The sequence below is a fragment of the Hippoglossus hippoglossus genome, chromosome 11, assembly GCF_009819705.1.
Source record: "Hippoglossus hippoglossus isolate fHipHip1 chromosome 11, fHipHip1.pri, whole genome shotgun sequence".
Classification (NCBI taxonomy): Eukaryota; Metazoa; Chordata; class Actinopteri; order Pleuronectiformes; family Pleuronectidae; genus Hippoglossus; species Hippoglossus hippoglossus.
Window position 1 is genome coordinate 946,661 of NC_047161.1, and position 27,752 is coordinate 974,412.

Genomic DNA, 27,752 nt, shown 5'->3' on the forward strand with positions numbered 1-27,752 from the left:
TGATGAAATATGATGAAAGACTCGGCTGCGAGTTGAGATTTTGAAGCGTTTATTTAAACATTCCTCTTGTTCATGACTAGAAAATATTTCAGGTCAGTTTCTGTGGATAATATAATTTGAATGACACTGTAAAACATACAAACTTATCCTCTCTAACACATTATTCTCCTTTTTGACTTTTCAGTTTTCAGTTTAAGTTTTTAGTTCTTGAAATAAGACGGAATAAGAGAAGTCACAGCTTCAACTGTCACAACCAGCTGCAGTTGAAGAGTGAAGCTGAACTGAGATCAGTTAAAAACACTCTGAAGTTATTAAAAACCAGAGTTTATCTCCAATATTCAGCAGGAAACTGTTAAAACATGAAGAATTCTGAACAGAGTTCGGTGGATTTGTTCCAGCTGCAGCTCTTCAGGGTCAGGAAGCAGAGGATCATGGGTAATATCCAGAGGGACGACCCAGTCAACACATTGAGACACTTTGTTTATTCTGCACATGAAACCACTTCCAGTAAAGAAAATAGTGACATGAATCAAAATATATTAAATATGTATATTAATATAAGCAAGCCTTAGAGGTAATCACCACATGTGGCTGCAGGGGGCGCTGTTGCTCAGTAAGTTACAGTGTGTTGCTTTAAACCTCAGCAGTCGTCTTCTCCTGAGTCGACAACAAGTCGTGAACATGTCACCACGAACATCACATGACCACGAGAAACCAGAGCGTCGCTGCTCCGCCCACTGAGGTGTCACTTCAACCAATGAGATTCTTCTGGCAGAAAACTAAAACTTTAACTTTCCAGATGTTGTTCTTTAAAAACTAAAATCCTTCTTCTCCTCTGATGTGACCTGTCACCGCTGCTGTATCGTCTCATTCTGACGTCTGTCAATCACCGACTGCTGCACTGACACGTGTTTATGTCCCGATGTAAATACTAACGTTGAAATGGGTTTTAATCAGAGTCACGTACACGAACTCTGGGGTTTTACTGTCATTGGAGCAGAAATCTGATTTATTATTTTCATTTAAGAGACTTGGTGATGGTTTTCTTTATACTGGGACAATATTTTTGAAATATTTTGCTTTTTAAAAAAAAAGATATGTTATATTGTTTATATGTGAGTGGACCTTCACACCTTCACACCTGGAAACATCTGTATTTGTATGTTTATATGAATAAATCCTGTTTCCCAGCTCTGACTCTCTCTCTCTCTCTTTATCTCGCTCCTCCTCCTCCTCCTCCTCTTCCTCTCTTCATAAACCAGCTGCTGAATCTCTCTCCCCTCGATTCTCTGAGTTCGGGAGACGAGTGAAGCTGAAATCAGAATCAAATTAACTTCAGTCTTTGTCTCTGACGTCGTTCGGTGGCAGAATCTCTTCCTCTTGTTTCTGAGTCGAGTGGCCAGCGGCTCGGCCTCTGGACGGGTCGGCACCATGGACCTGGACCGGCTGGACGCCTCAGGGTTTTCACACATCTGGACACTTCTGGACGTGGACGGTAAGAACCTCAGTGACATCGCTCGGTGTCTCCAGATGTTTCACCATAAATAAACGCTGGTTCATTTAACTGAGCTTCATTCAAAGAAAAGAGACTTCAGTTCATTTCCATAATGAATGATCTTGTTTTTTTATTGTTCTGTGGATTCATCCACTCAATGTACAGTGCAATTCAAATAACATTAACTTTATTAACATAAACTCAGTGAACATGCTCCATAGAGAAAGAGGAAGTTTATTATCAGTTTTAGAAATTATTAGTCGTGACAGTTTTTTACAGCAAAAGATTACGTTACATTATGTTTTGTAGAATAAAAATAAATAAATGGGTTATTTATGTTTATTTAACGTTTACCTTGACGTGTTAGTTTGGTCCGTGTCCCATCTGCTCACATGGAGGAGGCAAGGTTAATTATCTATACTGTGGTCAGCCACCAGGGGGTGATGGAGATGTTTTGGCTTCACCCTTGTGAGCTGTCATGTCGTCCATCTTTATTTACAGACTCTGATTGACACTATTTTATATTTGCGTCACTTGTCAGACAGAAAAAACACATTTTACATGAACGTGTTAAATTGAACATGTTAGTGTAGTTTTATTATTATTACTATCATCATTGTTATGTTAATACTTTAACTCAGTGACGTTGTAGCTGAGTCCAGCTGCTTGTTGGTTGTTGTTGTTTGTTTCGTTAGATCACGGTTACATCGAAGCGACGCAGCTCGACGACTTCTTCCGTCGCGTGTTGGAGAAACGGGGAAAGAAGGTGAAGAGAGAGAACATGAGGCTGCACTGATGCAGTGCAGCCACATGGTGGCAGTGTCTCCAAATGTGCTGTTCTCTGATCGGACCACCGGGGGGCACTGAAGCCCCAAATGTTCAATCTACATGTATTAAGTGCAAATATTATATTTATTACAAATACTACTACAAAATCCAATACTTTACTAAATCCATCCAGCTGCTATTTTGAAAACCAGATACTTGCTTTGTCAGAGACGACACTAATAAATATCGTTAATAGAGTTTTATTGTGAAAACCTAAATTAACCCTTCATATTCACATTGGGAGACGTTCTTCTTCACGGGAGTCCACCGGGTTTTTCTACAGTAGCCAGCAAGGGACAAACCAAACACTGTTTCAGTTGCAATCTGCAGCCTCACCACTAGATGCCACTAAATCCTGCAAACTGAACCCTCAGTTTACCACCACTGTTTGTGAACATTTTAATTTCTGTTTGTATATGAAACTAATTCACTAATTCTAAACTGTGTAATGGGTTTTAGGATTGATAAAGACTCTCGTTGTACCAGAGAACAACTTGTTTATACTTTACTGTTTCACATTTCAAGGTTTTTAGTCTAAAGTCCAGTCAAACATGATCTCCACAGAGAGAAGAGATCACTGAGCACAACATCAGGCGACTGAGAGAAAGGTTCATGTCGGCTTATGACGTCTCAGCTGTCGGACGTCTGCAGATCCAAGAGGTACGATTCCCTTCAGCTCATTTCTGGAATAAGACTCTGACGAGAGCAGGTCGTGTGTTTACACGTGACTCCTGACGTGCTGCTGCAGAATAATCAGTTCTTCAATCCAAGAACACAAGTGAACAAATCTGCAGTTTAGGACACGTCATGAATCAGCTGAGAGTTTTTTCAGGAACTTTGTAAGAAAAGACTTAATAAGAAATTGTTAAATGAGGCCAACTGTGATGAAGTGATGTCTTTGCAGCTCGCAGCCATGATGCTGCCGGAGGAAGAAAAGTTCCTGCTCCTGTTTCACAGAGAGACGCCGCTGGACAACAGCGTGGAGTTCATGAGGGTGAGGTCAAAGGTCAACAAGTAGTGATGAGACATCGGTCCAGAGTGTTGATAGATGGACATTGTAAAGGAAACTGCAGCAGCTGGTTTTTGTAGTTTTGGGATATTTGTTGTGTTGTCTCAGATTTGTCTTGTTTGAGCAGATCTGGAGAAACTACGACACCGACAGCAGCGGCTTCATCTCAGCCGCCGAGCTCAAGGTAACGAGGAGAGAGACGCTCACATCACCTCGTTTGATCTCTGCAGTCCGACAACACGGAAAACCTCAGAACGACAGAGGAGCTGATGATATTTTCTCTCTTTAATTGTATTTTTTGTATTTGTCCCTGCAGGGCTTCCTTCAGGACCTGTTCCTCCAACACAGGAAGTCCATCCCCGCTGAGAAGCTGGAGGAGTACACTGTCTCCATGGTAACCTGCAGGGGGGGGGTTGTGACGGACGTCTGTTTGCCACTGACTCATAAATACATTTTATCTTTATGTTTCCTTCCCGCAGATGAAGATGTTTGATAAAAACCAGGACGGAAGATTGGATCTGAACGACCTGGCCAGGTAACACGTGACCAGGAGAGTGACTCACACGGGATCAGATCGACGCTGTAATCAGAGAAAAATACAATTTAATTAGTATAATATAGGGTTTATATTGAAAAATACCTTTTGCCATGAGGCTAATGCACTAAATCTCTAAAAACTTGACATTACCACAGTTAAATATTCTAAATTCAAGTTTATTTATATGTTTTTTCTGGAGCTTTTAACTGAATCTGATCAAACTTACACAGTTTAATAATAACCTGTCGTCTTTTAACTTTCAGCTGTGAAACATTTAGTTTTTAAATGAATTAAACTACATGTCTTTCTTGTTGTCGACAGAATTTTGGCTCTGAAAGAAAACTTCTTACTGAAGTTTAAGATGGACGTAAGTTTGGAGATTCAAGCATGAAATATTGATATTTTATTTTCCAATACTTTGTGTTTCCAGAGAAAGTTTAGTTTTGTGTCGTGAGTTCTTCATGGTGTTGGTGTGTGTGGTTGTTTGCTGTCAGGCCTGCAGTCAGGAGGACAGGAAGCGGGACTTTGAGAAGATATTCGCTCACTACGACGTCGTAAGTTTCAAATGTTTCAAAAGTTTCGAATGTCTAATACTGAAGAGTTTTTCTTCCTGTTTCCTGTTTGACCAGAGCAAGTTTACAAGGGCTTGAATATTTGGTTCATATACATTTGTGTGTGTGTGTGTGTGTGTGTGTGTGTGTGTGTGTGTGTGTGTGTGTGTGTGTGTGTGTGTGTGTGTGTGTGTGTGCAGAGTAAGACGGGTGCGTTGGAGGGTCCTGAGGTCGATGGATTTGTCAAAGACATGATGGAGCTGGCGAAGGTAAAACTACAAGATGTTTGAATGAATCATAAAAATCTTTTACTTCAAAGTATTTAATGAAAATAAAATGTCAAAGGTATTATGTGTAACTTGTTTTGCGTTGACCTCCGACCTCTCACCCCCTCTTCCCTCTCCAGCCCAGCATCAGTGGCACAGACCTGGACCAGTTCAGGAAAGCTGTGCTCGGCCACTGTGACATCAACGGAGACGGAAAGATCCAGAAGAACGAGCTGGCTCTCTGCCTCGGCCTGAAGCTCAGCTAACGTTCACAGCCTTTTCTTTCTTTCCTCATCTGTCTGTTACTTCCTCTCCTCTTCCCTCCTCTAACCTCCTCTTTTCTTTCCTCCATCTGTCTGTTACTTCCTCTCCTCTTCCCTACTCTTCCTCCTTCTCTTTCCTCCATCTGTCTGTTACTTCCTCTCCTCTTCCCTCCTCTTCCTCCTCTTTTCTTTCCTCCATCTGTTACTTCCTCTCCTCTTTCACTCTTCCTCCTTTCTTCCCCTTCCTCCCAGTGTATCTCCTTATTTTATGCCCATGAGCAAAGTATATTCCAATAGTTTTACATATTTTTCTGTATTAAATATTTGAAGAGAAGTGATGAAGATAATAAATATCGATCGATGTCATAACCTTGAGTCCTGATGTGCAGCTGGTGACTTGTGATGCATGACGTGATTTTCCTTTGTGATGTGATTAACGTGAAGTGGTTAATAAAATATATTTAATCTTTGTCACGTATGTTGTTCTTCAAATTTAATGCTTTTAACTAAACACATCATCCACTGAGATAAAGTTCATGAGGAGGAAGCTCTTCCGACACTGCACCTCATGAGTGTGACACACATTATCTACATGTGTCACATTGTAAATATCTATCATTCATATTGCTAATTTCTTTCATCTCTATATACTTTACACTGCTCTCTATTTGTATTATTTATGCACAAACGCACCACAGCAAATCTCTATGTATGAACCTACTTGGCGATAAACCCAGATTGTGATGAGACTTGGTGCAGACTGGATGGAGCAGTTGGGTGTTGGTGGAGGTTTGAGCTCCAGAGTGAGGTTCTCATCTTCTTGTTGAAGCACCAGACTCTGTGTAAATACTGAATCTATCCTTAAGGAAGTTTTTATTGCATTTCAAAATATAAAGTCACTCAAAGAGTTCAAACCTCTGCTGAGACGCAACGGTCTCCTTGTGAAAACACTTAAATTCACTTGATACACATTTTATCTGTTTTTTAACCTTGTTATTTTTCATCAAGATCCACTAAATAGTAAAGTAAATTAAATAGGGAAGGGAAAGTAAAAATATACAAATTCAAAATGCTAAGATGTGAACAACCCCTGGAGTTTTCTTTTGAAGTTCCCTGTGTTCGTTGTTTTTAAGGAAAACTTCAACACAATACTTTGCATTATTTTCAGGCTCATATTCACAATCTGACCAGTTTTCAAGATTCTCCAGAGAAGCTGGATGTTGGAACTACTTTGTTAGTTCCACTGTTCTTATTGAAGAAATAGTCCGTATGACATATGACGACATGCTCTGTCCGAGCTTTGTGCGTCAGGAGATTCATTCATCGTCCTCCACAGACAAACTCCAACGCAACATCTGAAATGTTTCAGTTGCAGCAGAAATCCCAGAGGTGGAGGAATCGAGCCTCATCACGACCCTTGAAACAGGCGGATGAAGCCACTTCAGAGATCTTTCTGCTGAGGCTTCAAACCTGAGTCCAATCATCTCATCAGTGTTCATGCAGCTCAGGCTCCTGCAGATAAAAGCACTGCGCTGGCTGCAGGCGTCAGAAAGCTGAATCGGAAGTTTCTTTTTCTGTTGTTTGATGTCAAGCAGCACAAGTTGTGTTGGTTGTTTGGCTTCAGCTTTCAGAAATGGCTTCTGGACTTTGTGTGAGGTACGATCAATTTGTTTTGTTAAGTCTTGAAAGTTCATTGTCTGTACCAAGTTGGTTTTCTTTAGTTCACATGTGAAATGATCTGCTTCCCAGGGTGCTCTTGCTCTCACTCTTAGCCTTTGGGCCACATGCTGAGGGTAAGTGAATTATTCTACACAAACCTCAGGTCCACTTCTGGTTATTTCTTAAATACTGACATGTTGTATCTCTCCAGCTCCGAGCTACAGAAGTGGAGGCTCCAGTGGAGTTACACCGTACTTTAAGTCACCTAGTGCTTTGCTCGGAGACCAAAATCCAGGTTTAGCCTCTTCCAGTTACGAGAGCTCTGCACAGGCTGATGGATCTCAAGGTGGCTCTGGACCCAGTTACCCTGAAGGTGGCTCATCTGATGAACTGGAGCCTGCTGGTGCTGGCAGTTATACTGGTTATTATGGAAGGCAAGTAGATGGTAACAATCAGGAAAGAAGAGTTTCTAGTTACAGGCCTGACCCAATAATTCCTTCAAAACCCAAAGAGAACCTGATGCAGCCCAGTCACCAAGCTATCCTTCAGACCAAAAAGGACATGTGGAATTTGTTTTCCAATGATGGAAACGCGTTTCAGTTAGGCGAAGTTTCAAGTCCTGGAATAATGACAGACTATGTGCCGTCGAGCGACCAGCCCAAGCCCCAGCAGCCGTCGAGCTACCAGCCCAAGCCCCAGCAGCCGTCGAGCTACCAGCCCAAGCCGCAGCAGCCATCGAGCTACCAGCCGAAGCCCCAGCAGCCGTCGAGCTACCAGCCGAAGCCCCAGCAGCCGTCAAGCTATCTGCCCAAGCCCCAGCAGCCGTCGAGCTACCTTCCGAAGCCCCAGCAGCCGTCGAGCTACAAGCCCCAGCAGCCGTCGAGCTATCTGCCCAAGCCCCAGCAGCCGTCGAGCTACCTTCCGAAGCCCCAGCAGCCGTCAAGCTACAAGCCCCAGCAGCCGTCGAGCTACCGGCCCAAGCCCCAGCAGCCGTCGAGCTACCGGCCCAAGCCCCAGCAGCCGTCGAGCTACCTGCCCAAGCCCCAGCAGCCGTCGAGCTACCAGCCCAGGCCCCAGCAGCCGTCGCGCTACCAGCCGAAGCCCCAACAGCCGTCGAGCTACCAGCCGAAGCCCCAGCAGCCGTCGAGCTACCAGCCCAAGCCCAAGCAGCCGTCGAGCTCATCTGATGAACTGGAGCCTGCTGGTGCTGGCAGTTATACTGGTTATTATGGAAGGCAAGTAGATGGTAACAGTCAGGAAAGAAGTGTTTCTAGTTACAGGCCTGACCCAATAATTCCTTCAAAACCCAAAGAGAACCTGATGCAGCCAAGTCACCAAGCTATCCTTCAGACCAAAATGGGCATGTGGAATTTGTTTTCCAATAATGGAAACGCATTTCAGTTAGGCGAAGTTTCAAGTCCTGGAATAATGACAGACTATGTGCCGTCGAGCGACCAGCCCAAGCCCCAGCAGCCGTCGAGCGACCAGCCCAAGCCCCAGCAGCCGTCGAGCGACCAGCCGAAGCCCCAGCAGCCGTCAAGCTATCTGCCCAAGCCCCAGCAGCCGTCGAGCTACAAGCCCCAGCAGCCGTCGAGCTACCTTCCGAAGCCCCAGCAGCCGTCAAGCTACAAGCCCCAGCAGCCGTCGAGCTACCTTCCGAAGCCCCAGCAGCCGTCGAGCTACAAGCCCCAGCAGCCGTCGAGCTATCTGCCCAAGCCCCAGCAGCCGTCGAGCTACAAGCCCCAGCAGCCGTCGAGCTATCTGCCCAAGCCCCAGCAGCCGTCGAGCTACAAGCCCCAGCAGCCGTCGAGCTACCTTCCGAAGCCCCAGCAGCCGTCGAGCTATCTGCCCCAGCAGCCGTCGAGCTACAAGCCCCAGCAGCCGTCGAGCTACCTTCCGAAGCCCCAGCAGCCGTCAAGCTACAAGCCCCAGCAGCCGTCGAGCTACAAGCCCCAGCAACCGTCGAGCTACCAGCCCAAGCCCCAGCAGCCGTCGAGCTACCAGCTCAAGCCCCAGCAGCCGTCGAGCTACCAGCTCAAGCCCCAGCAGCCGTCGAGCTACCAGCCCAAGCCCCAGCAGCCGTCGAGCTACCGGCCCAAGCCCCAGCAGCCGTCGAGCTACCGGCCCAAGCCCCAGCAGCCGTCGAGCTACCGGCCCAAGCCCCAGCAGCCGTCGAGCTACCGGCCCAAGCCCCAGCAGCCGTCGAGCTACCGGCCCAGGCCCCAGCAGCCGTCGAGCTACCAGCCCAAGCCCCAGCAGCCGTCGAGCTACCAGCCCAAGCCCCAGCAGCCGTCGAGCTACCAGCCCAAGCCCCAGCAGCCGTCGAGCTACCAGCCCAAGCCCCAGAAGAAGCCTGGAACTCCAAGCACAGATGACATGTGGGACTTTGCGCTTTCCCATGATGTCGCTTTTGACCCATATGAGGAGTTGCCCACTTACCCTGAAGTGAATGTTGGGCCTAGAAATTTCAGACCAACTTATATGGTGGCACCAAACCATCCTGGATGGCAGCAGCGAGTGGCACGTTAGTGACTTCATTGAGTTTGACTACATGTAAGTTCACTTCAGTGTTTACCTCTTTGCAAGTGAATGTAAATGACTTGTTTTCTTGCTAATGGTGTTTCTGTTCACAGGCGACTCTTCAGGAGACTCAGGCATCTTTGAGAAATTCAATAAAATATTTGAACTACACTTGCTGCCTATGACTGTTATTTGAGTGGTGCTAAACAATCTTGGGAAGAATTGTCTTGAATATGATCTAAACTGTTAGATTCTGAACACTGATGATCTTTGGTACAAGGCCAACATTATGAAAACAAACTTCTATACTAAACGTTTTCCTTATAGAAGTGAATTGTCTGAAAGTAACTAAACTTTAAGCAGTCAGTGACACATTCTTGTATTTACTGACACAACACCAAGTTAAACTTGAAGGAACATGTACCTCAAACATAACTGTACAGCTTAGCATTTTTCAAGTGTTCTACTCTGCTGCAGAAACTACTTCAGATTGGGTCTAAAACAAGCAGATGCCCAACTAGAGATGAGACGTTTTGCCAAGTGGGAGGTCGCACTGAGTCAAATTACAGAGGACGGACATCAAGAGTCTGAATCTCTGCAATGGACTGAAAATCAGACGAGGACTGATCCTGGATCAAGCTATTGATCTGCAGTATCTATAGCACAATACATGGCTTCTCAATATTCATATGCAAGAATACAATTGCATTCTGTGTTTGAACTCTGACCTTTCCCTCAGCTCCAAATTTAAATTGTCCACAACTTAAGAAACACCAGCTAGTTCAAATCATTTAAACTACTGTAGCTATGGAGCCTACTTTCAGTTACAGGGATCACATTGTGTGTGTGCAGAGTAAGACGGGTGCGTTGGAGGGTCCTGAGGTCAATGGATTTGTCAAAGACATGATGGAGCTGGCGAAGGTAAAACTACAAGATGTTTGAATGAATCATAAAAATCTTTTACTTCAAAGTATTTAATGAAAATAAAATGTCAAAGGTATTATGTGTAACTTGTTTTGCGTTGACCTCCGACCTCTCACCCCCTCTTCCCTCTCCAGCCCAGCATCAGTGGCACAGACCTGGACCAGTTCAGGAAAGCTGTGCTCGGCCACTGTGACATCAACGGAGACGGAAAGAACCAGAAGAACGAGCTGGCTCTCTGCCTCGGCCTGAAGCTCAGCTAACGTTCACAGCCTTTTCTTTCTTTCCTCCATCTGTCTGTTACTTCCTCTCCTCTTCCCTCCTCTAACCTCCTCTTTTCTTTCCTCCATCTCTCTGTTACTTCCTCTCTTCTTTCACTGTTCCTCCTTTCTTCCCCTTCCTCCCAGTGTATCTCCTTATTTTACGCCCATGAGCAAAGTATATTCCAACAGTTTTACATATTTTTCTGTATCAAATATTTGAAGAGAAGTGATGACGATAATAAATATCGATCGATGTCATAAACCTTGAGTCCTGATGTGCAGCTGGTGACTTGTGATGCACGACGTGATTTTCCTTTGTGAAGTGGTTAATAAAATATATTTAATCTTTGTCACGTATGTTCTTCAAATTTAATGCTTTTAACTAAACACATCATCCGCTAAGATAAAGTTCATGAGGAGGAAGCTGCTCCGACACTGCACCTCATGAGTGTGACACACATTATCTACATGTGTCACATTGTAAATATCTATCATTCATATTGCTAATTTCTTTAATCTCTATATACTTTATACTGCTCTCTATTTGTATTATTTATGCACAAACGCACCACAGCAAATCTCTATGTATGAACCTACTTGGCGATAAACCCAGATTGTGATGAGACTTGGTGCAGACTGGATGGAGCAGTTGGGTGTTGGTGGAGGTTTGAGCTCCAGAGTGAGGTTCTCATCTTCTTGTTGAAGCACCAGACTCTGTGTAAATACTGAATATATCCTTAAGGAAGTTTTTATTGCATTTCAAAATATAAAGTCACTCAAAGAGTTCAAACCTCTGCTGAGACGCAACGGTCTCCTTGTGAAAACACTTAAATTCACTAGATACACATTTTATTTAACCTTGTTATTTTTCATCAAGATCCACTAAATAGTAAAGTAAATTAAATAGGGCAGGGAAAGTAAAAATACACAAATTCAAAATGCTAAGATGTGAACAACCCCTGGAGTTTTCTTTTGAAGTTCCCTGTGTTCGTTGTCTTTAAGGAAAACTTCAACACAATACTTTGCATTATTTTCACGCTCATATTCACAATCTGACCAGTTTTCAAGATTCTCCAGAGAAGCTGGATGTTGGAACTACTTTGTTAGTTCCACTGTTCTTATTGAAGAAATAGTCCGTATGACATATGACGACATGCTCTGTCCGAGCTTTGTGCGTCAGGAGATTCATTCATCGTCCTCCACAGATAAACTCCAACGCAACATCTGAAATGTTTCAGTTGCAGCAGAAATCCCAGAGGTGGAGGAATCGAGCCTCATCACGACCCTTGAAACAGGCGGATGAAGCCACTTCAGAGATCTTTCTGCTGAGGCTTCAAACCTGAGTCCAATCATCTCATCAGTGTTCATGCAGCTCAGGCTCCTGCAGATAAAAGCACTGCGCTGGCTGCAGGCGTCAGAAAGCTGAATCGGAAGTTTCTTTTTCTGTTGTTTGATGTCAAGCAGCACAAGTTGTGTTGGTTGTTTGGCTTCAGCTTTCAGAAATGGCTTCTGGACTTTGTGTGAGGTACGATCCATTTGTTTTGTTAAGTCTTGAAAGTTCATTGTCTGTACCAAGTTGGTTTTCTTTAGTTCACATGTGAAATGATCTGCTTCCCAGGGTGCTCTTGCTCTCACTCTTAGCCTTTGGGCCACATGCTGAGGGTAAGTGAATTACTCTACACAAACCTCAGGTCCACTTCTGGTTATTTCTTAAATACTGACATGTTGTATCTCTCCAGCTCCGAGCTACAGAAGTGGAGGCTCCAGTGGAGTTGCACCGTACTTTAAGTCACCCAGTGCTTTGCTCGGAGACCAAAATCCAGGTTTAGCCTCTTCCAGTTACGAGAGCTCTGCACAGGCTGGAGGATCTCAAGGTGGCTCTGGACCCAGTTACCCTGAAGGTGGCTCATCTGATGAACTGGAGCCTGCTGGTGCTGGCAGTTATACTGGTTATTATGGAAGGCAAGTAGATGGTAACAGTCAGGAAAGAAGTGTTTCTAGTTACAGGCCTGACCCAATAATTCCTTCAAAACCCAAAGAGAACCTGATGCAGCCCAGTCACCAAGCTATCCTTCAGACCAAAAAGGGCATGTGGAATTTATCTCCCAATAATGGAACCGCATTTCAGTTAGGCGAAGTTTCAAGTCCTGGAATAATGAGAGACTATGCGCCGTCGAGCGACCAGCCCCAGCAGCCGTCGAGCTACCAGCCCAAGCCCCAGCAGCCGTCGAGCGACCAGCCGAAGCCCCAGCAGCCGTCAAGCTACCAGCCCAAGCCCCAGCAGCCGTCGAGCTACCAGCTCAAGCCCCAGCAGCCGTCGAGCTACCAGCCCCAGCAGCCGTCGAGCTACCAGCCCAAGCCCCAGCAGCCGTCGAGCTACCAGCCCCAGCAGCCATCGAGCTACCAGCCCAAGCCCCAGCAGCCGTCGAGCTACCGGCCCAAGCCCCAGCAGCCGTCGAGCTACCAGCCCCAGCAGCCATCGAGCTACCAGCCCAGGCCCCAGCAGCCGTCGAGCTACCAGCCCAAGCCCCAGCAGCCGTCGAGCTACCAGCCCAAGCCCCAGCAGCCGTCGAGCTACCAGCCCAAGCCCCAGCAGCCGTCGAGCTACCAGCCCAAGCCCCAGCAGCCGTCGAGCTACCAGCCCAAGCCCCAGCAGCCGTCGAGCTACCAGCCCAAGCCCCAGCAGCCGTCGAGCTACCAGCCCAAGCCCCAGCAGCCGTCGAGCTACCAGCCCAAGCCCCAGCAGCCGTCGAGCTACCAGCCCAAGCCCCAGCAGCCGTCGAGCTACCAGCCCAAGCCCCAGCAGCCGTCGAGCTACCAGCCCAAGCCCCAGCAGCCGTCGAGCTACCAGCCCAAGCCCCAGCAGCCGTCGAGCTACCAGCCCAAGCCCCAGCAGCCGTCGAGCTACCAGCCCAAGCCCCAGCAGCCGTCGAGCTACCAGCCCAAGCCCCAGCAGCCGTCGAGCTACCAGCCCAAGCCCCAGCAGCCGTCGAGCTACCAGCCCAAGCCCCAGCAGCCGTCGAGCTACCAGCCCCAGCAGCCGTCGAGTTACCAGCCCCAGCAGCCGTCGAGCTATCAGCCCCAGCAGCCGTCGAGCTATCTGCCCAGGCCCCAGCAGCCATCGAGCTACCTTCCGAAGCCCCAGCAGAAATCCCAGAAGTGGAGGAATCGAGCCTCATCACGACCCTTGAAACAGGCGGATGAAGCCACTTCAGAGATCTTTCTGCTGAGGCTTCAAACCTGAGTCCAATCATCTCATCAGTGTTCATGCAGCTCAGGCTCCTGCAGATAAAAGCACTGCGCTGGCTGCAGGCGTCAGAAAGCTGAATCGGAAGTTTCTTTTTCTGTTGTTTGATGTCAAGCAGCACAAGTTGTGTTGGTTGTTTGGCTTCAGCTTTCAGAAATGGCTTCTGGACTTTGTGTGAGGTACGATCCATTTGTTTTGATAAGTCTTGAAAGTTCATTGTCTGTACCAAGTTGGTTTTCTTCATTTCACATGTGAAATGATCTGCTTCCCAGGGTGCTCTTGCTCTCACTCTTAGCCTTTGGGCCACATGCTGAGGGTAAGTGAATTATTCTACACAAACCTCAGGTCCAGTTCTGGTTATTTCTTAAATACTGACATGTTGTATCTCTCCAGCTCTGAGCTACAGAAGTGGAGGCTCCAGTGAAGTTGCACCGTACTTTAAGTCACCCAGTGCTTTGCTCGGAGACCAAAATCCAGGTTTAGCCTCTTCCAGTTACGAGAGCTCTGCACAGGCTGGAGGATCTCAAGGTGGCTCTGGACCCAGTTACCCTGAAGGTGGCTCATCTGATGAACTGGAGCCTGCTGGTGCTGGCAGTTATACTGGTTATTATGGAAGGCAAGTAGATGGTAACAGTCAGGAAAGAAGTGTTTCTAGTTACAGTCCTGACCCAATAATTCCTTCAAAACCCAAAGAGAACCTGATGCAGCCCAGTCACCAAGCTATCCTTCAGACCAAAAAGGGCATGTGGAATTTATCTCCCAATAATGGAACCGCATTTCAGTTAGGCGAAGTTTCAAGTCCTGGAATAATGATGGACTATGCGCCGTCGAGCGACCAGCCCAAGCCCCAGCAGCCGTCGAGCTACCAGCCCCAGCAGCCGTCGAGCGACAAGCCCAAGCCCCAGCAGCCGTCGAGCTACCAGCCCAAGCCCCAGCAGCCGTCGAGCTACCAGCCCAGGCCCCAGCAGCCGTCGAGCTACCAGCCCAGGCCCCAGCAGCCGTCGAGCTACCAGCCCAGGCCCCAGCAGCCGTCGAGCTACCAGCCCAGGCCCCAGCAGCCGTCGAGCTACCAGCCCAAGCCCCAGCAGCCGTCGAGCTACCAGCCCAAGCCCCAGCAGCCGTCGAGCTACCAGCCCAAGCCCCAGCAGCCGTCGAGCTACCAGCCCAAGCCCCAGCAGCCGTCGAGCTACCAGCCCAAGCCCCAGCAGCCGTCGAGCTACCAGCCCAAGCCCCAGAAGAAGCCTGGAACTCCAAGCACAGATTTCATGTGGGACTTTGCGCTTTCCCATGATGTCGCTTTTGACCCATATGAGGAGTTGCCCACTTACCCTGAAGTAAATGTTGGGCCTAGAAATTTCAGACCAACTTATATGGTGGCACCAAACCATCCTGGATGGCAGCAGCGAGTGGCACGATAGTGACTTCATTGAGTTTGACTACATGTAAGTTCACTTCAGTGTTTACCTCTTTGCAAGTGAATGTAAATGACTTGTTTTCTTGCTAATGGTGTTTCTGTTCACAGGCGACTCTTCAGGAGACTCAGGCATCTTTGAGAAATTCAATAAAATATTTGAACTACACTTGCTGCCTATGACTGTTATTTGAGTGGTGCTAAACAATCTTGGGAAGAATTGTCTTGAATATGATCTAAACTGTTAGATTCTGAACACTGATGATCTTTGGTACAAGGCCAACATTATGAAAACAAACTTCTATACTAAACGTTCTCCTTATAGAAGTGAATTGTCTGAAAGTAACTAAACTTTAAGCAGTCAGTGACACATTCTTGTATTTACTGACACAACACCAAGTTAAACTTGAAGGAACATGTACCTCAAACATAACTGTACAGCTTAGCATTTTTCAAGTGTTCTACTCTGCTGCAGAAACTACTTCAGATTGGGTCTAAAACAAGCAAATGCCCAACTAGAGATGAGACGTTTTGCCAAGTGGGAGGTCGCACTGAGTCAAATTACAGAGGACGGACATCAAGAGTCTGAATCTCTGCAATGGACTGAAAATCAGACGAGGACTGATCCTGGATCAAGCTATTGATCTGCAGTATCTATAGCACAATACATGGCTTCTCAATATTCATATGCAAGAATACAATTGCATTCTGTGTTTGAACTCTGACCTTTCCCTCAGCTCCAAATTTAAATTGTCCACAACTTAAGAAACACCAGCTAGTTCAAATCATTTAAACTACTGTAGCTATGGAGCCTACTTTCAGTTACAGGGATCACATTGTGTGTGTGCAGAGTAAGACGGGTGCGTTGGAGGGTCCTGAGGTCGATGGATTTGTCAAAGACATGATGGAGCTGGCGAAGGTAAAACTACAAGATGTTTGAATGAATCATAAAAATCTTTTACTTCAAAGTATTTAATGAAAATAAAATGTCAAAGGTATTATGTGTAACTTGTTTTGCGTTGACCTCCGACCTCTCACCCCCCTCTTCCCTCTCCAGCCCAGCATCAGTGGCACAGACCTGGACCAGTTCAGGAAAGCTGTGCTCGGCCACTGTGACATCAACGGAGACGGAAAGATCCAGAAGAACGAGCTGGCTCTCTGCCTCGGCCTGAAGCTCAGCTAACGTTCACAGCCTTTTCTTTCTTTCCTCCATCTGTCTGTTACTTCCTCTCCTCTTCCCTACTCTTCCTCCTCTTTTCTTTCCTCCATCTGTTACTTCCTCTCTTCTTTCACTCTTTCTCCTTTCTTCCCCTTCCTCCCAGTGTATCTCCTTATTTTACGCCCATGAGCAAAGTTTTTCCAACAGTTTTATATATTTTTCTGTATTAAATACTTTAAGAGAAGTGATGAAGATAATAAATATCGATCGATGTCATAACCTTGAGTCCTGATGTGCAGCTGGTGACTTGTGATGCACGACGTGATTTTCCTTTGTGATGTGATTAACGTGAAGTGGTTAATAAAATATATTTAATCTTTGTCACGTATGTTGTTCTTCAAATTTAATGCTTTTAACTAAACACATCATCCGCTGAGATAAAGTTCATGAGGAGGAAGCTGCTCCGACACTGCACCTCATGAGTGTGACACACATTATCTACATGTCTCACATTGTAAATATCTATCATTCATATTGCTAATTTCTTTCATCTCTATATACTTTATACTGCTCTCTATTTGTATTATTTATGCACAAACGCACCACAGCAAATCTCTATGTATGAACCTACTTGGCGATAAACCCAGATTGTGATGAGACTTGGTGCAGACTGGATGGAGCAGTTGGGTGTTGGTGGAGGTTTGAGCTCCAGAGTGAGGTTCTCATCTTCTTGTTGAAGCACCAGACTCTGTGTAAATACTGAATATATCCTTAAGGAAGTTTTTATTGCATTTCAAAATATAAAGTCACTCAAAGAGTTCAAACCTCTGCTGAGACGCAACGGTCTCCTTGTGAAAACACTTAAATTCACGAGATACACATTTTATTTAACCTTGTTATTTTTCATCAAGATCCACTAAATAGTAAAGTAAATTAAATAGGGCAGGGAAAGTAAAAATACACAAATTCAAAATGCTAAGATGTGAACAACCCCTGGAGTTTTCTTTTGAAGTTCCCTGTGTTCGTTGTCTTTAAGGAAAACTTTAACACAATACTTTGCATTATTTTCACGCTCATATTCACAATCTGACCAGTTTTCAAGATTCTCCAGAGAAGCTGGATGTTGGAACTACTTTGTTAGTTCCACTGTTCTTATTGAAGAAATAGTCCGTATGACATATGACGACATGCTCTGTCCGAGCTTTGTGCGTCAGGAGATTCATTCATCGTCCTCCACAGACAAACTCCAACGCAACATCTGAAATGTTTCAGTTGCAGCAGAAATCCCAGAAGTGGAGGAATCGAGCCTCATCACGACCCTTGAAACAGGCGGATGAAGCCACTTCAGAGATCTTTCTGCTGAGGCTTCAAACCTGAGTCCAATCATCTCATCAGTGTTCATGCAGCTCAGGCTCCTGCAGATAAAAGCACTGCGCTGGCTGCAGGCGTCAGAAAGCTGAATCGGAAGTTTCTTTTTCTGTTGTTTGATGTCAAGCAGCACAAGTTGTGTTGGTTGTTTGGCTTCAGCTTTCAGAAATGGCTTCTGGACTTTGTGTGAGGTACGATCCATTTGTTTTGATAAGTCTTGAAAGTTCATTGTCTGTACCAAGTTGGTTTTCTTCATTTCACATGTGAAATGATCTGCTTCCCAGGGTGCTCTTGCTCTCACTCTTAGCCTTTGGGCCACATGCTGAGGGTAAGTGAATTATTCTACACAAACCTCAGGTCCAGTTCTGGTTATTTCTTAAATACTGACATGTTGTATCTCTCCAGCTCTGAGCTACAGAAGTGGAGGCTCCAGTGAAGTTGCACCGTACTTTAAGTCACCCAGTGCTTTGCTCGGAGACCAAAATCCAGGTTTAGCCTCTTCCAGTTACGAGAGCTCTGCACAGGCTGGAGGATCTCAAGGTGGCTCTGGACCCAGTTACCCTGAAGGTGGCTCATCTGATGAACTGGAGCCTGCTGGTGCTGGCAGTTATACTGGTTATTATGGAAGGCAAGTAGATGGTAACAGTCAGGAAAGAAGTGTTTCTAGTTACAGTCCTGACCCAATAATTCCTTCAAAACCCAAAGAGAACCTGATGCAGCCCAGTCACCAAGCTATCCTTCAGACCAAAAAGGGCATGTGGAATTTATCTCCCAATAATGGAACCGCATTTCAGTTAGGCGAAGTTTCAAGTCCTGGAATAATGATGGACTATGCGCCGTCGAGCGACCAGCCCAAGCCCCAGCAGCCGTCGAGCTACCAGCCCCAGCAGCCGTCGAGCGACAAGCCCAAGCCCCAGCAGCCGTCGAGCTACCAGCCCAAGCCCCAGCAGCCGTCGAGCTACCAGCCCAGGCCCCAGCAGCCGTCGAGCTACCAGCCCAGGCCCCAGCAGCCGTCGAGCTACCAGCCCAGGCCCCAGCAGCCGTCGAGCTACCAGCCCAAGCCCCAGCAGCCGTCGAGCTACAAGCCCAGGCCCCAGCAGCCGTCGAGCTACCAGCCCCAGCAGCCATCGAGCTACCTTCCGAAGCCCCAGCAGCCGTCGAGCTACAAGCCCCAGCACCCGTCGAGCTATCTGCCCAGTCCCCAGCAGCTGTCGAGCTACCTTCCGAAGCCCCAGCAGCCGTCGAGCTACCTTCCGAAGCCCCAGCAGCCGTCGAGCTACCTTCCGAAGCCCCAGCAGCCGTCGAGCTACCTTCCGAAGCCCCAGCAGCCGTCGAGCTACCTTCCGAAGCCCCAGCAGCCGTCGAGCTACCTTCCGAAGCCCCAGCAGCCGTCGAGCTACCAGCCCAGGCCCCAGCAGCCGTCGAGCTACCAGCCCAGGCCCCAGCAGCCGTCGAGCTACCTTCCGAAGCCCCAGCAGCCGTCGAGCTACCAGCCCAGGCCCCAGCAGCCGTCGAGCTACCAGCCCAGGCCCCAGCAGCCGTCGAGCTACCAGCCCAGGCCCCAGCAGCCGTCGAGCTACCAGCCGAAGCCCCAGCAGCCGTCGAGCTACCAGCCGAAGCCCCAGCAGCCGTCGAGCTACCAGCTGTAATGGCAGATTTGCATTTGTGTAATGTTTAATAGAAGAACAGATATGTATTTAGAAGAAGTAGATAACAAATGTGTTTCTGTGACTTACAAGAGTTGCAGAGGGGACTATAAGTGTTTATGGCCCTCACATGTGTGTCTTAGCAAATGCTTCACTGCAGGGGTTACTTAGTGTGTCTGATAGAGATGGGTGAGGGGAACTCTGCATTGTATACAGGACTTGAGTCTTTTGATGTTGTAGATCTAGATAGGGGATCTCGGAGACAGATTGTCTCACACCAGAAAGGCACACCAGGGGGCTGAGACAGAGATCTGAGACAGGAACTCTGCCCAACCTGGTCAGACATCAAGAGGCTGAAGAATACCTTTTGGCTCCTCGCGGGGAGGGGCTTCTGATTGTATAAGTGAAGTGATTCTCCTATGCTCTGTGCTCATTCTATACACGTCACACTAGGTGGATGTGTGGGGTGAGTCCACCTGCAGGTGTAAATTAAACTTACCAGAGAGACAACTGTATGATTTGTGCTTGACTTTAAAATTCCCATGACAATTTGGCGTTGTCGGCAGGATCACTCGTGTGAGAGGACGCTCTGGATCTCATTGCTGAAGGTGACAAATGCTCAAAGAGTCTAATACTCTGACCTCAACCTCCCTAAACAGTTTGGAGAAGTGGGGGGCTTGATGCTGGAGAACCGGGAGTACTCTCACTGAAGTGATCTGGCGAACCAAGTACGGCAGGCAGCAGTGTCTTTCTGGTAAGCGAAATTTTGTTAGGATCCTTAGGAAAAGGGCCAAGGGAAAGAGATTCACTCATTCATTGTATTGAGGGACAGACGTGTCTGCATGGCAAGGTTTTGGAAATCGGTGTAGGATCCAGGAAGCTTCATGTTTCGATCTTTAGGAAAAGGTCAAAAAGGTATACATTGTAGGATATAAGTGTAAATATTGGAGTGTTTATTAATTTAAACACACTTTTAAGATTGGGCTCAGACGTCGGGCTCATGATAATTATAACTGTTGTAATAAGTAATGGTATTTTCAAGTGTTTAAAGACCTGCATGCGTAGGACTAAAGAGAAGTGTGTCTAGAGGGTTTGAATGATATTTCTCTGAAAGTATTATGATGCAGGCGGGGTATTTAAAAATGTATTAAGCAAGAGAAATAAAAACTTTTTTAAAAAAAAAAAAAAAAAAAAAAAAGAGGGGAAAGAGAGGAGTTTTCTAAAAACCTCCTATTAGGAAAAAGTAACTACGTAAGAGATAGAATTGGGTTTGTTAAAGCTAATAATAAAAGAAGATAATCTTAAAACAAAACTCAAATAATAAAAATATTATAAATAAGATTGGGCTCTGATGTCGGGCTCATGACTAGTAGTTATTATTATTTGCAATAGAGGTGTAGCTGGGACGGAAGGACCAAGGCCAGGTCCGGATCGTCTCAGTACAGCAATCTGTTGAAAATCTGATAATTCCAGTACATTTTGTACCTGCATGCGAGGTGCTAAAGAGAAGTGTGAATATGAGATTTCTCTAAGACATTATATCAGGCAGAGTATTTAAAATGTATTAAGGAATCAAAAACGTAGGAACAATAATGGAGAAATTTGCCAAGTGATCAGGAATTACAAGAGGTAATTACAATTGACAACATTATATTGGAGATGGTTTTTTATTGTTCCTTACAAAAGCATTTTTTGAAGGTTGGTTGAAGGTTTAAAGCATTTTGGTGTTGGTTGAAGGTTTAAGGTTACTAACACTAAAACACTAATAAACTAAAAACTTAACAAATTTTGTTGATGGATATGTGTGACTGTGAAAGAAGAAACATGTAGAATTTGATGAAACTAAACTGAGTATTTAAGCTGAGGATTTCAGCTGAGAAAGCAGAGGAGAAAAGAAAAAGAGAGGAATCTGAGAATCCTCGAAACTGGAGAAAAAGGTGAGTATATGTTTAAATATATTTGGGGTATAATTGCGTTTTAAAAGCTAATAGTAAAAGGAAAAATAAACAACCTCATAACAAATCTTAAAATAAATTTTTAAGAGATAGAAATGATTTGGTTAAAAAATTAAATTAAGAGACTTTTAAGTTCTTTTCCCATATAAGCAGAACTTTATTTTCCAAATTTCGTATTCTGCTGAACAAACCAGAGTTTAAATTTATAAAATAAGAGTCGGGTTCACAATTGCTGAGACAACCTATTTGAGAAAATAGGTTTAAAAATAGAGAGGATGACTGTGTCTTTTCCGAGCATGGGAAGTTTGAGTTTAAATTATCTTTGGTAATTCAAAACTAAACTGCGTGGGAAAAGAGAGAAATAAAAAGAATAAGAATGAAGTAGAGAGGACAAAGAAAAAGGAAAATGAAAGTAGGGATATTTGTGCTGGATTGAAGAGTGTATGGATGTTGTTTAACTGAAGTGAATATGCAGGAACTGAAATAATCTCCAGTCTCAGTGTTTCCGACTAGATTCTGATCTGGACTCAGCTCCACCAAGAGGTGGGCAAGAGAATGCCCTGGGAAGCAGCGCACACAGTGCGATTGATTAGCGGTGAGCTGGGGACAGTGAAGGAATTCATCTGGTGAGGACACTGAGATGGAGAGAGAGAGTTTCAAGCACGTCACTATAGTAAGAACACGGTTACACACACACCATGTGAATTAATGTTAGACATAGAACAGATGATTAAGATTGCTATTGACCATTGTGAGCTTGATCAGAAGATCAGTAGAGAGAGGCCTATTGTGCCTTATGTTAAATATTTTCAAAATGATGTGTATAAACTAATGCCCGAACACACAAATCACAGTGAGTGGTAGAAACATCACATATATTTGTAGATTCAGGAACCGGAATCAGTTAATAAATGTGAAGAGTGTGATCTTACTCCTAAAATGAATGTTGGATATCTCATAATGATTGGAGCAACAGGTACAACAGTGATAGAGAGATGCACTGTACAATTGCTATTTTTCATGATGTGGTTGAAGGAGATTGTTTAAGATTCATTTTTGTTGTTACCACACTGCCTGATAAATCTTATGGGTAAAGATTTGATGTGTTCATTGAGTAGTATGTTAAATTTAAACACCGCAGGGCACAAGAGGTAACTGGAGTCCAAATAACATCTGCATTTGTTAGATAGAGAAAGGGGGATTTGACACTAGCATATCAATGGGATGTCTAGACTCTTTTCTACTCTCTGGAAGTAACACCCTCTTGCGAAAGGCAGAGGCAGAGAGACTTCAGACAAATGTGAACATAGATGTTATTTACTCAGAGAAGCGGACTTTTAAGTAAGAGCAAATTAAGTTTAAGAAGGTTATAGAGGATGTGAATTAAAGAAAAGATAAAGTAAGTTGGTTGTATTGAGATAGTAAACACTGTGTTGTCTTAGTAGTTTTGATAGACTCATTGGCTAAAAGATTTGTTAAAAATATCAACTTTTGATTATAATACTACTGGAGGGGAAAAGACATTTAATACCAATAAGATATTTTTAAAGAGGGTTAAAGGTTAATCGCAAATGATTTTCCATAGTGATAAATGAAATTAGGAATGTTGAACTCATTCCTGAATGTGGTAAATCTTTTGATAAAATGTATTACGATTTTTAGTTTTGGTGTAAACAGTAATGATATTCCTGAGTTGAAACAGGTACCGTCATGTTTGTGGACCGGGCACAAATATGTTTTGGGTCTGATCAAGGGATAAGACCCAACTAGAAAAGAATATCTGAATCCTCGTATGGAATATGTAAAGATTGTCTGTTAACACACTATTTTTTTCCTGTAAGGAAAAACAAAGGAAGCAGAGCTTCAAACAATGTTTTAGAGTTTCGACAACTGCTGAGAGAGCTGTGATATTTGATGTGTGATATGTGACGCTGTGATATATGACTTTACTGGTGCCAATATGCTGATAGGATGATTTTGTTTGAGCAAAATACCTGCCACCTTTTAACAACCAGGTGGCTCAGATGTGGGACAGTATTGCCTTAGATGATAGACATCACTATTTAGAGATGCAATGTTTTTAACTATGCGACTCTTATCCCTACATCAGTAGGGATAGCCAAATGATTGCGTAGCAGTTTTTTCTTAACTAAAGAGAAAAAAGTTTTTTCTCCTAGTTTAGAATTAGATTTAAAGGATAAACAGCTAATTATGCAGAAGTGATAGTTGTTTGGTGATAAGTTCAGCATCAAAGGATGCAGCAACTGAGATAACCAAGTGGGTTTACGACTGTGTGATACAATAGAGGCTAAACCACTCCCATCACACTATTGTGCATTGACTGAAGAATGCAAATATGCTAGGGACAAGAGTGTTAAGAGCAACACTAATAGCAGGTTTGCATGGGGGTGGCATGTGACTTGACATCCATTGCACTTCTGTCCGTCCTGGGAGAGGGATCCCTCACATGTGGCTCTCTCTGAGGTTTCTACGTTCTTTTTTTCCCTGTTAAAAGGGTTTTTAAGTAGTTTTTCCTTACTCTTGTTGAGGGTTAAGGGCAGAGGATGTCACACCATGTTAAAGCCCTATGAGACAAATTGTGATTTGTGAATATGGGCTATACAAATAAAATTTGATTGATTGATTGATGTGATTTTGGCCGAGTTGATTGAATAGGAGATTCATGAACCTATTTCACTTCACACTCATCTGTGTGCTGATAGATGCTGTGTTATTATGCAAACTGTATGCAGTCTGCAAATGAGGAGAGCGTATTAAAGATTTTTAATGATTGACTTAATGTAGGTTATAGGAGCTATAAACAAGGGTCAATCGCAATTAAATATTTTTTTTAAGTAGGAAGATTTAATTTAATAAATTAAGGAGTAAACTGTTGGTGGATAACAATTTGTTTGGTGGCTGACAGACTTATGATGTGGGTCACATGGATGATATTGTTTAACTTATGTATGTTTCTTCATTAGTTTGAATTGACACATGACTGTAGTCAGTGTGTCAAAAGGGAGGAATATAGATGTATTGGGTGTACAAAAACAACACTCTAAACAAGACTCAATAAAACCTTTTTATCTGAGTCGTGTAATTGAATTACAATTAAAGTAGGTAAAGAAATCCAGATTCCACAAAGTAAACAATCCACTACCAAACAAACAGTTTGATCATTTATAGAGGGAATTGGATAAAGATTAAATTGAATTGAGTAAGTTAGATAAATAAATAAATACTGTCTTGTTCTTGTTGACATGTATGCTATGCAAGTAGAAGCTTTCCCCACATCTAGACAGGATTCTTCAGCAGTGGCGCAGACACTGCTCGGAGAACTCATTCCACGTTGGGAAATTCCGAAAAGATGTCCACTGATAATGGTACACCATTTGTAAGCACAGCTTTAAGGATGCTGGTGAGTATGGGTATCGACACGAGGCAACATCGTGCCTATCATCCCGCCAGTGGCGGGGCAGTGGAAAGAAACAAACAGTGGAAAGAGACAACAACACATTGAAAAAAACGAATTGGTAGATATTGTGTAAAGCCGTCCCCTGTACTCTTTAAAATCCACAGGCAGGTGATGGACTCCCTACCGAAATCCATAGACAGGGAACTGCATGATCTGAGACCAGGAGACTGGATTGTGGTGAAGGACGTGAGAAGGAAACCAGGAGAGCACGTCGATGGAACGAGTGCAAACCAAGTGCCTCTCACCACACAGACGGAAGTGAAGGTCAACCTGGAGACATGCAAGCCATTGAAGGAGGATTTCCGGAGCCACGAGTGGATTCTACAGGACGGAGCGTGCGTTGTGTCAGTGTGCGAGCCTTCAGCCTTCAATTGTTTTGTGTTTGCAAGCAAGGAGAGGTGTGGAAATGATTAGGGCCACACGTCTCTAATCTCAAGAAGAGGCAACACTTTGAAGAGGGGGTTGGCGAGGGGCACTGCTGATACAATAGCGCCGAAGGGGGAAAACAACGACACCTGATGGGACGACTGGGATGCAGTTCGAGGGAAAAGATGGTTTCCCTGTTCATGAACACCGTCATCGTCGTCCTGCCACCAATAATATGGCATGTGAAACCTTGGCAGGAAGAAAACCACGAAATATAACCTGAGCATCAAAGTCAGAACAAAAGGAGAACTCATGTTCGACTTCCCTGATGAACTGACAAAGCCTGGAGAATGCATGGTTTGAGACCATGAAAACATCAGAGACCCAAGCTCATATACAGATTCAACTCATTGTGTGTAATCAAGAGATAAGAGTTCCACAGTGTGAGTGTCTCCAGATGAAAGGTTTTGGAGGACTTGCCCCAGGGGGGAGCACTGTGAAGAACACACACAAACAGATGAGTTTGCTCTGGAGATGGAAGATTAACATCTTTAGAGGGGGGCTGGGTTTTCAACTCTTTCTCCCACTATCTAGGGTCAGGAATGACTCTGCATCACAGGAAGGCTTTGAGAAAAGATGCTAGCCAAGAAGGTGTTTGTCACATAATCAGGACGAATTGTGGCACATACACAGTGAACATTTTTGACAATATGATGCATATCGTTTCAAATTTTTAAATGACCTATTGTCCAGAGAAAGAACAAGGACACTCAGATTCCTGAAGGGCGGAATTGATGGTCACGCCTACTTTTGAATGATTGCAAAATATGTTATTGAAGTTTGTTGAAACCTATTTGAATTTTCATGTGTGTACTAGTGTTGTTGAACTGTTGTATTGTCTTTTGAGTTTAAGACTATGGTTATTTCCTTAATCAAGTCTATGATTGGACGATATGTTCAACTTCCTGAAACTCATCTATCCGGGATGTTTCCCTTCCAGGATGATGAGATGGTATAAAGATGTATAAAGGATATTGAGCCTTTTAGGCTCAAAGGGGGAATTGTAATGGCAGATTTGCATTTGTGTAATGTTTAATAGAAGAACAGATATGTATTTAGAAGAAGTAGATAACAAATGTGTTTCTGTGACTTACAAGAGTTGCAGAGGGGACTATAAGTGTTTATGGCCCTCACATGTGTGTCTTAGCAAATGCTTCACTGCAGGGGTTACTTAGTGTGTCTGATAGAGATGGGTGAGGGGAACTCTGCATTGTATACAGGACTTGAGTCTTTTGATGTTGTAGATCTAGATAGGGGATCTCGGAGACAGATTGTCTCACACCAGAAAGGCACACCAGGGGGCTGAGACAGAGATCTGAGACAGGAACTCTGCCCAACCTGGTCAGACATCAAGAGGCTGAAGAATACCTTTTGGCTCCTCGCGGGGAGGGGCTTCTGATTGTATAAGTGAAGTGATTCTCCTATGCTCTGTGCTCATTCTATACACGTCACACTAGGTGGATGTGTGGGGTGAGTCCACCTGCAGGTGTAAATTAAACTTACCAGAGAGACAACTGTATGATTTGTGCTTGACTTTAAAATTCCCATGACACAGCCGAAGCCCCAGCAGCCGTCGAGCTACCTGCCCAGGCCCCAGCAGCCGTTGAGCTACCTTCCGAAGCCCCAGCAGCCGTCGAGCTACCGGCCCAAGCCCCAGCAGCCGTCGAGCTACCGGCCCAAGCCCCAGCAGCCGTCGAGCTACCAGCCCCAGCAGCCGTCGAGCTACCAGCCCCAGCAGCCGTCGAGCTACCGGCCCAAGCCCCAGCAGCCGTCGAGCTACCAGCCCCAGCAGCCGTCGAGCTACCAGCCGAAGCCCCAGCAGCCGTCGAGCTACCAGCCCAAGCCCCAGCAGCCGTCGAGCTACCAGCCCAAGCCCCAGAAGAAGCCTGGAACTCCAAGCACAGATGACATGTGGGACTTTGCTCTTTCCCATGATGTTGCTTTTGACCCATATGAGGAGTTGCCCACTTACCCTGAAGTGAATGTTGGGCCTAGAAATTTCAGACCAACTTATATGGTGGCACCAAACCATCCTGGATGGCAGCAGCGAGTGGCACGTTAGTGACTTCATTGAGTTTGACTACATGTAAGTTCACTTCAGTGTTTACCTCTTTGCAAGTGAATGTAAATGACTTGTTTTCTTGCTAATGGTGTTTCTGTTCACAGGTGACTCTTCAGGAGACTCGGGCATCTTTGAGAAATTCAATAAAATATTTGAACTACACTTGCTGCCTATGACTGTTATTTGAGTGGTGCTAAACAATCTTGGGAAGAATTGTCTTGAATATGATCTAAACTGTTAGATTCTGAACACAGATGATATTTGGTACAAGGCCCACATTATGAAAACAAACTTCTATACTAAACGTTCTCCTTATAGAAGTGAATTGTCTGAAAGTAACTAAACTTTAAGCAGTCAGTGACACATTCTTGTATTTACTGACACAACACCAAGTTAAACTTGAAGGAACATGTACCTCAAACATAACTGTACAGCTTAGCATTTTTCAAGTGTTCTACTCTGCTGCAGAAACTACTTCAGATTGGGTCTAAAACAAGCAGATGCCCAACTAGAGATGAGGCGTTTTGCCAAGTGGGAGGTCGCACTGAGTCAAATTACAGAGGACGGACATCAAGAGTCTGAATCTCTGCAATGGACTGAATCAGCAGTATCTATAGCACAATACATGGCTTAATATTCATTTGCAAGAATACAATTGCATTGTGTTTGAACTCTGACCTTTCCCTC

At 44.8% G+C, this 27,752-nt stretch overlaps 1 protein-coding gene and 3 long non-coding RNA genes across 5 annotated transcripts; 3 read left to right on the forward strand and 1 right to left on the reverse strand.

The window, feature by feature from the left end:
- The first annotated feature begins 1,431 nt into the window (after positions 1–1,431).
- On the forward strand, positions 1,432–5,147 carry LOC117771061 (secretagogin-like). Of its 2 annotated transcripts, XM_034601075.1 has the most exons (12): positions 1,432–1,495; positions 2,191–2,261; positions 2,888–2,983; positions 3,228–3,317; positions 3,460–3,516; positions 3,649–3,726; positions 3,812–3,867; positions 4,192–4,237; positions 4,365–4,424; positions 4,622–4,690; positions 4,828–4,955; positions 5,032–5,147. In XM_034601075.1, the coding sequence occupies exons 1-11, from the start codon at positions 1,432–1,434 to the stop codon at positions 4,951–4,953; spliced, it is 813 nt and encodes a 270-aa protein (XP_034456966.1). In that variant the 3' UTR covers positions 4,954–4,955; positions 5,032–5,147. The 2 variants fall into 2 exon arrangements, with proteins under 2 accessions (XP_034456966.1, XP_034456965.1); XM_034601074.1 differs by lacking the exon at positions 5,032–5,147 and having other exon boundaries at positions 4,828–4,971.
- Positions 5,148–8,908: 3,761 nt separating this feature from the next.
- On the forward strand, positions 8,909–9,499 carry LOC117771075. The gene is made up of 2 exons (XR_004615503.1): positions 8,909–9,162; positions 9,243–9,499. It is a non-coding gene; the product is annotated as an uncharacterized LOC117771075 (long non-coding RNA).
- A 12,920-nt stretch (positions 9,500–22,419) lies between these two features.
- Positions 22,420–27,033, reverse strand: LOC117771076. Its single transcript, XR_004615504.1, has 3 exons — positions 26,897–27,033; positions 23,536–23,537; positions 22,420–22,433 (listed from the first exon to the last, which is right to left on the reverse strand). It is a non-coding gene; the product is annotated as an uncharacterized LOC117771076 (long non-coding RNA).
- Positions 26,782–27,227, forward strand: LOC117771073. Its single transcript, XR_004615501.1, has 2 exons — positions 26,782–27,089; positions 27,170–27,227. It is a non-coding gene; the product is annotated as an uncharacterized LOC117771073 (long non-coding RNA).
- Positions 27,228–27,752: the final 525 nt, after the last annotated feature.

Bases quoted from the DNA above. Each gene is read 5' to 3' on its own strand.
- LOC117771061 (XM_034601075.1), top strand. From the start codon at position 1,432: ATGGACCTGGACCGGCTGGACGCCTCAGGGTTTTCACACATCTGGACA. The intron at 2,262-2,887 runs GTGAAGAGAGAG...TGATCTCCACAG, and splicing joins TGGAGAAACGGGGAAAGAAG to AGAGAAGAGATCACTGAGCA. The intron at 4,238-4,364 runs GTAAGTTTGGAG...GTTTGCTGTCAG, and splicing joins TACTGAAGTTTAAGATGGAC to GCCTGCAGTCAGGAGGACAG.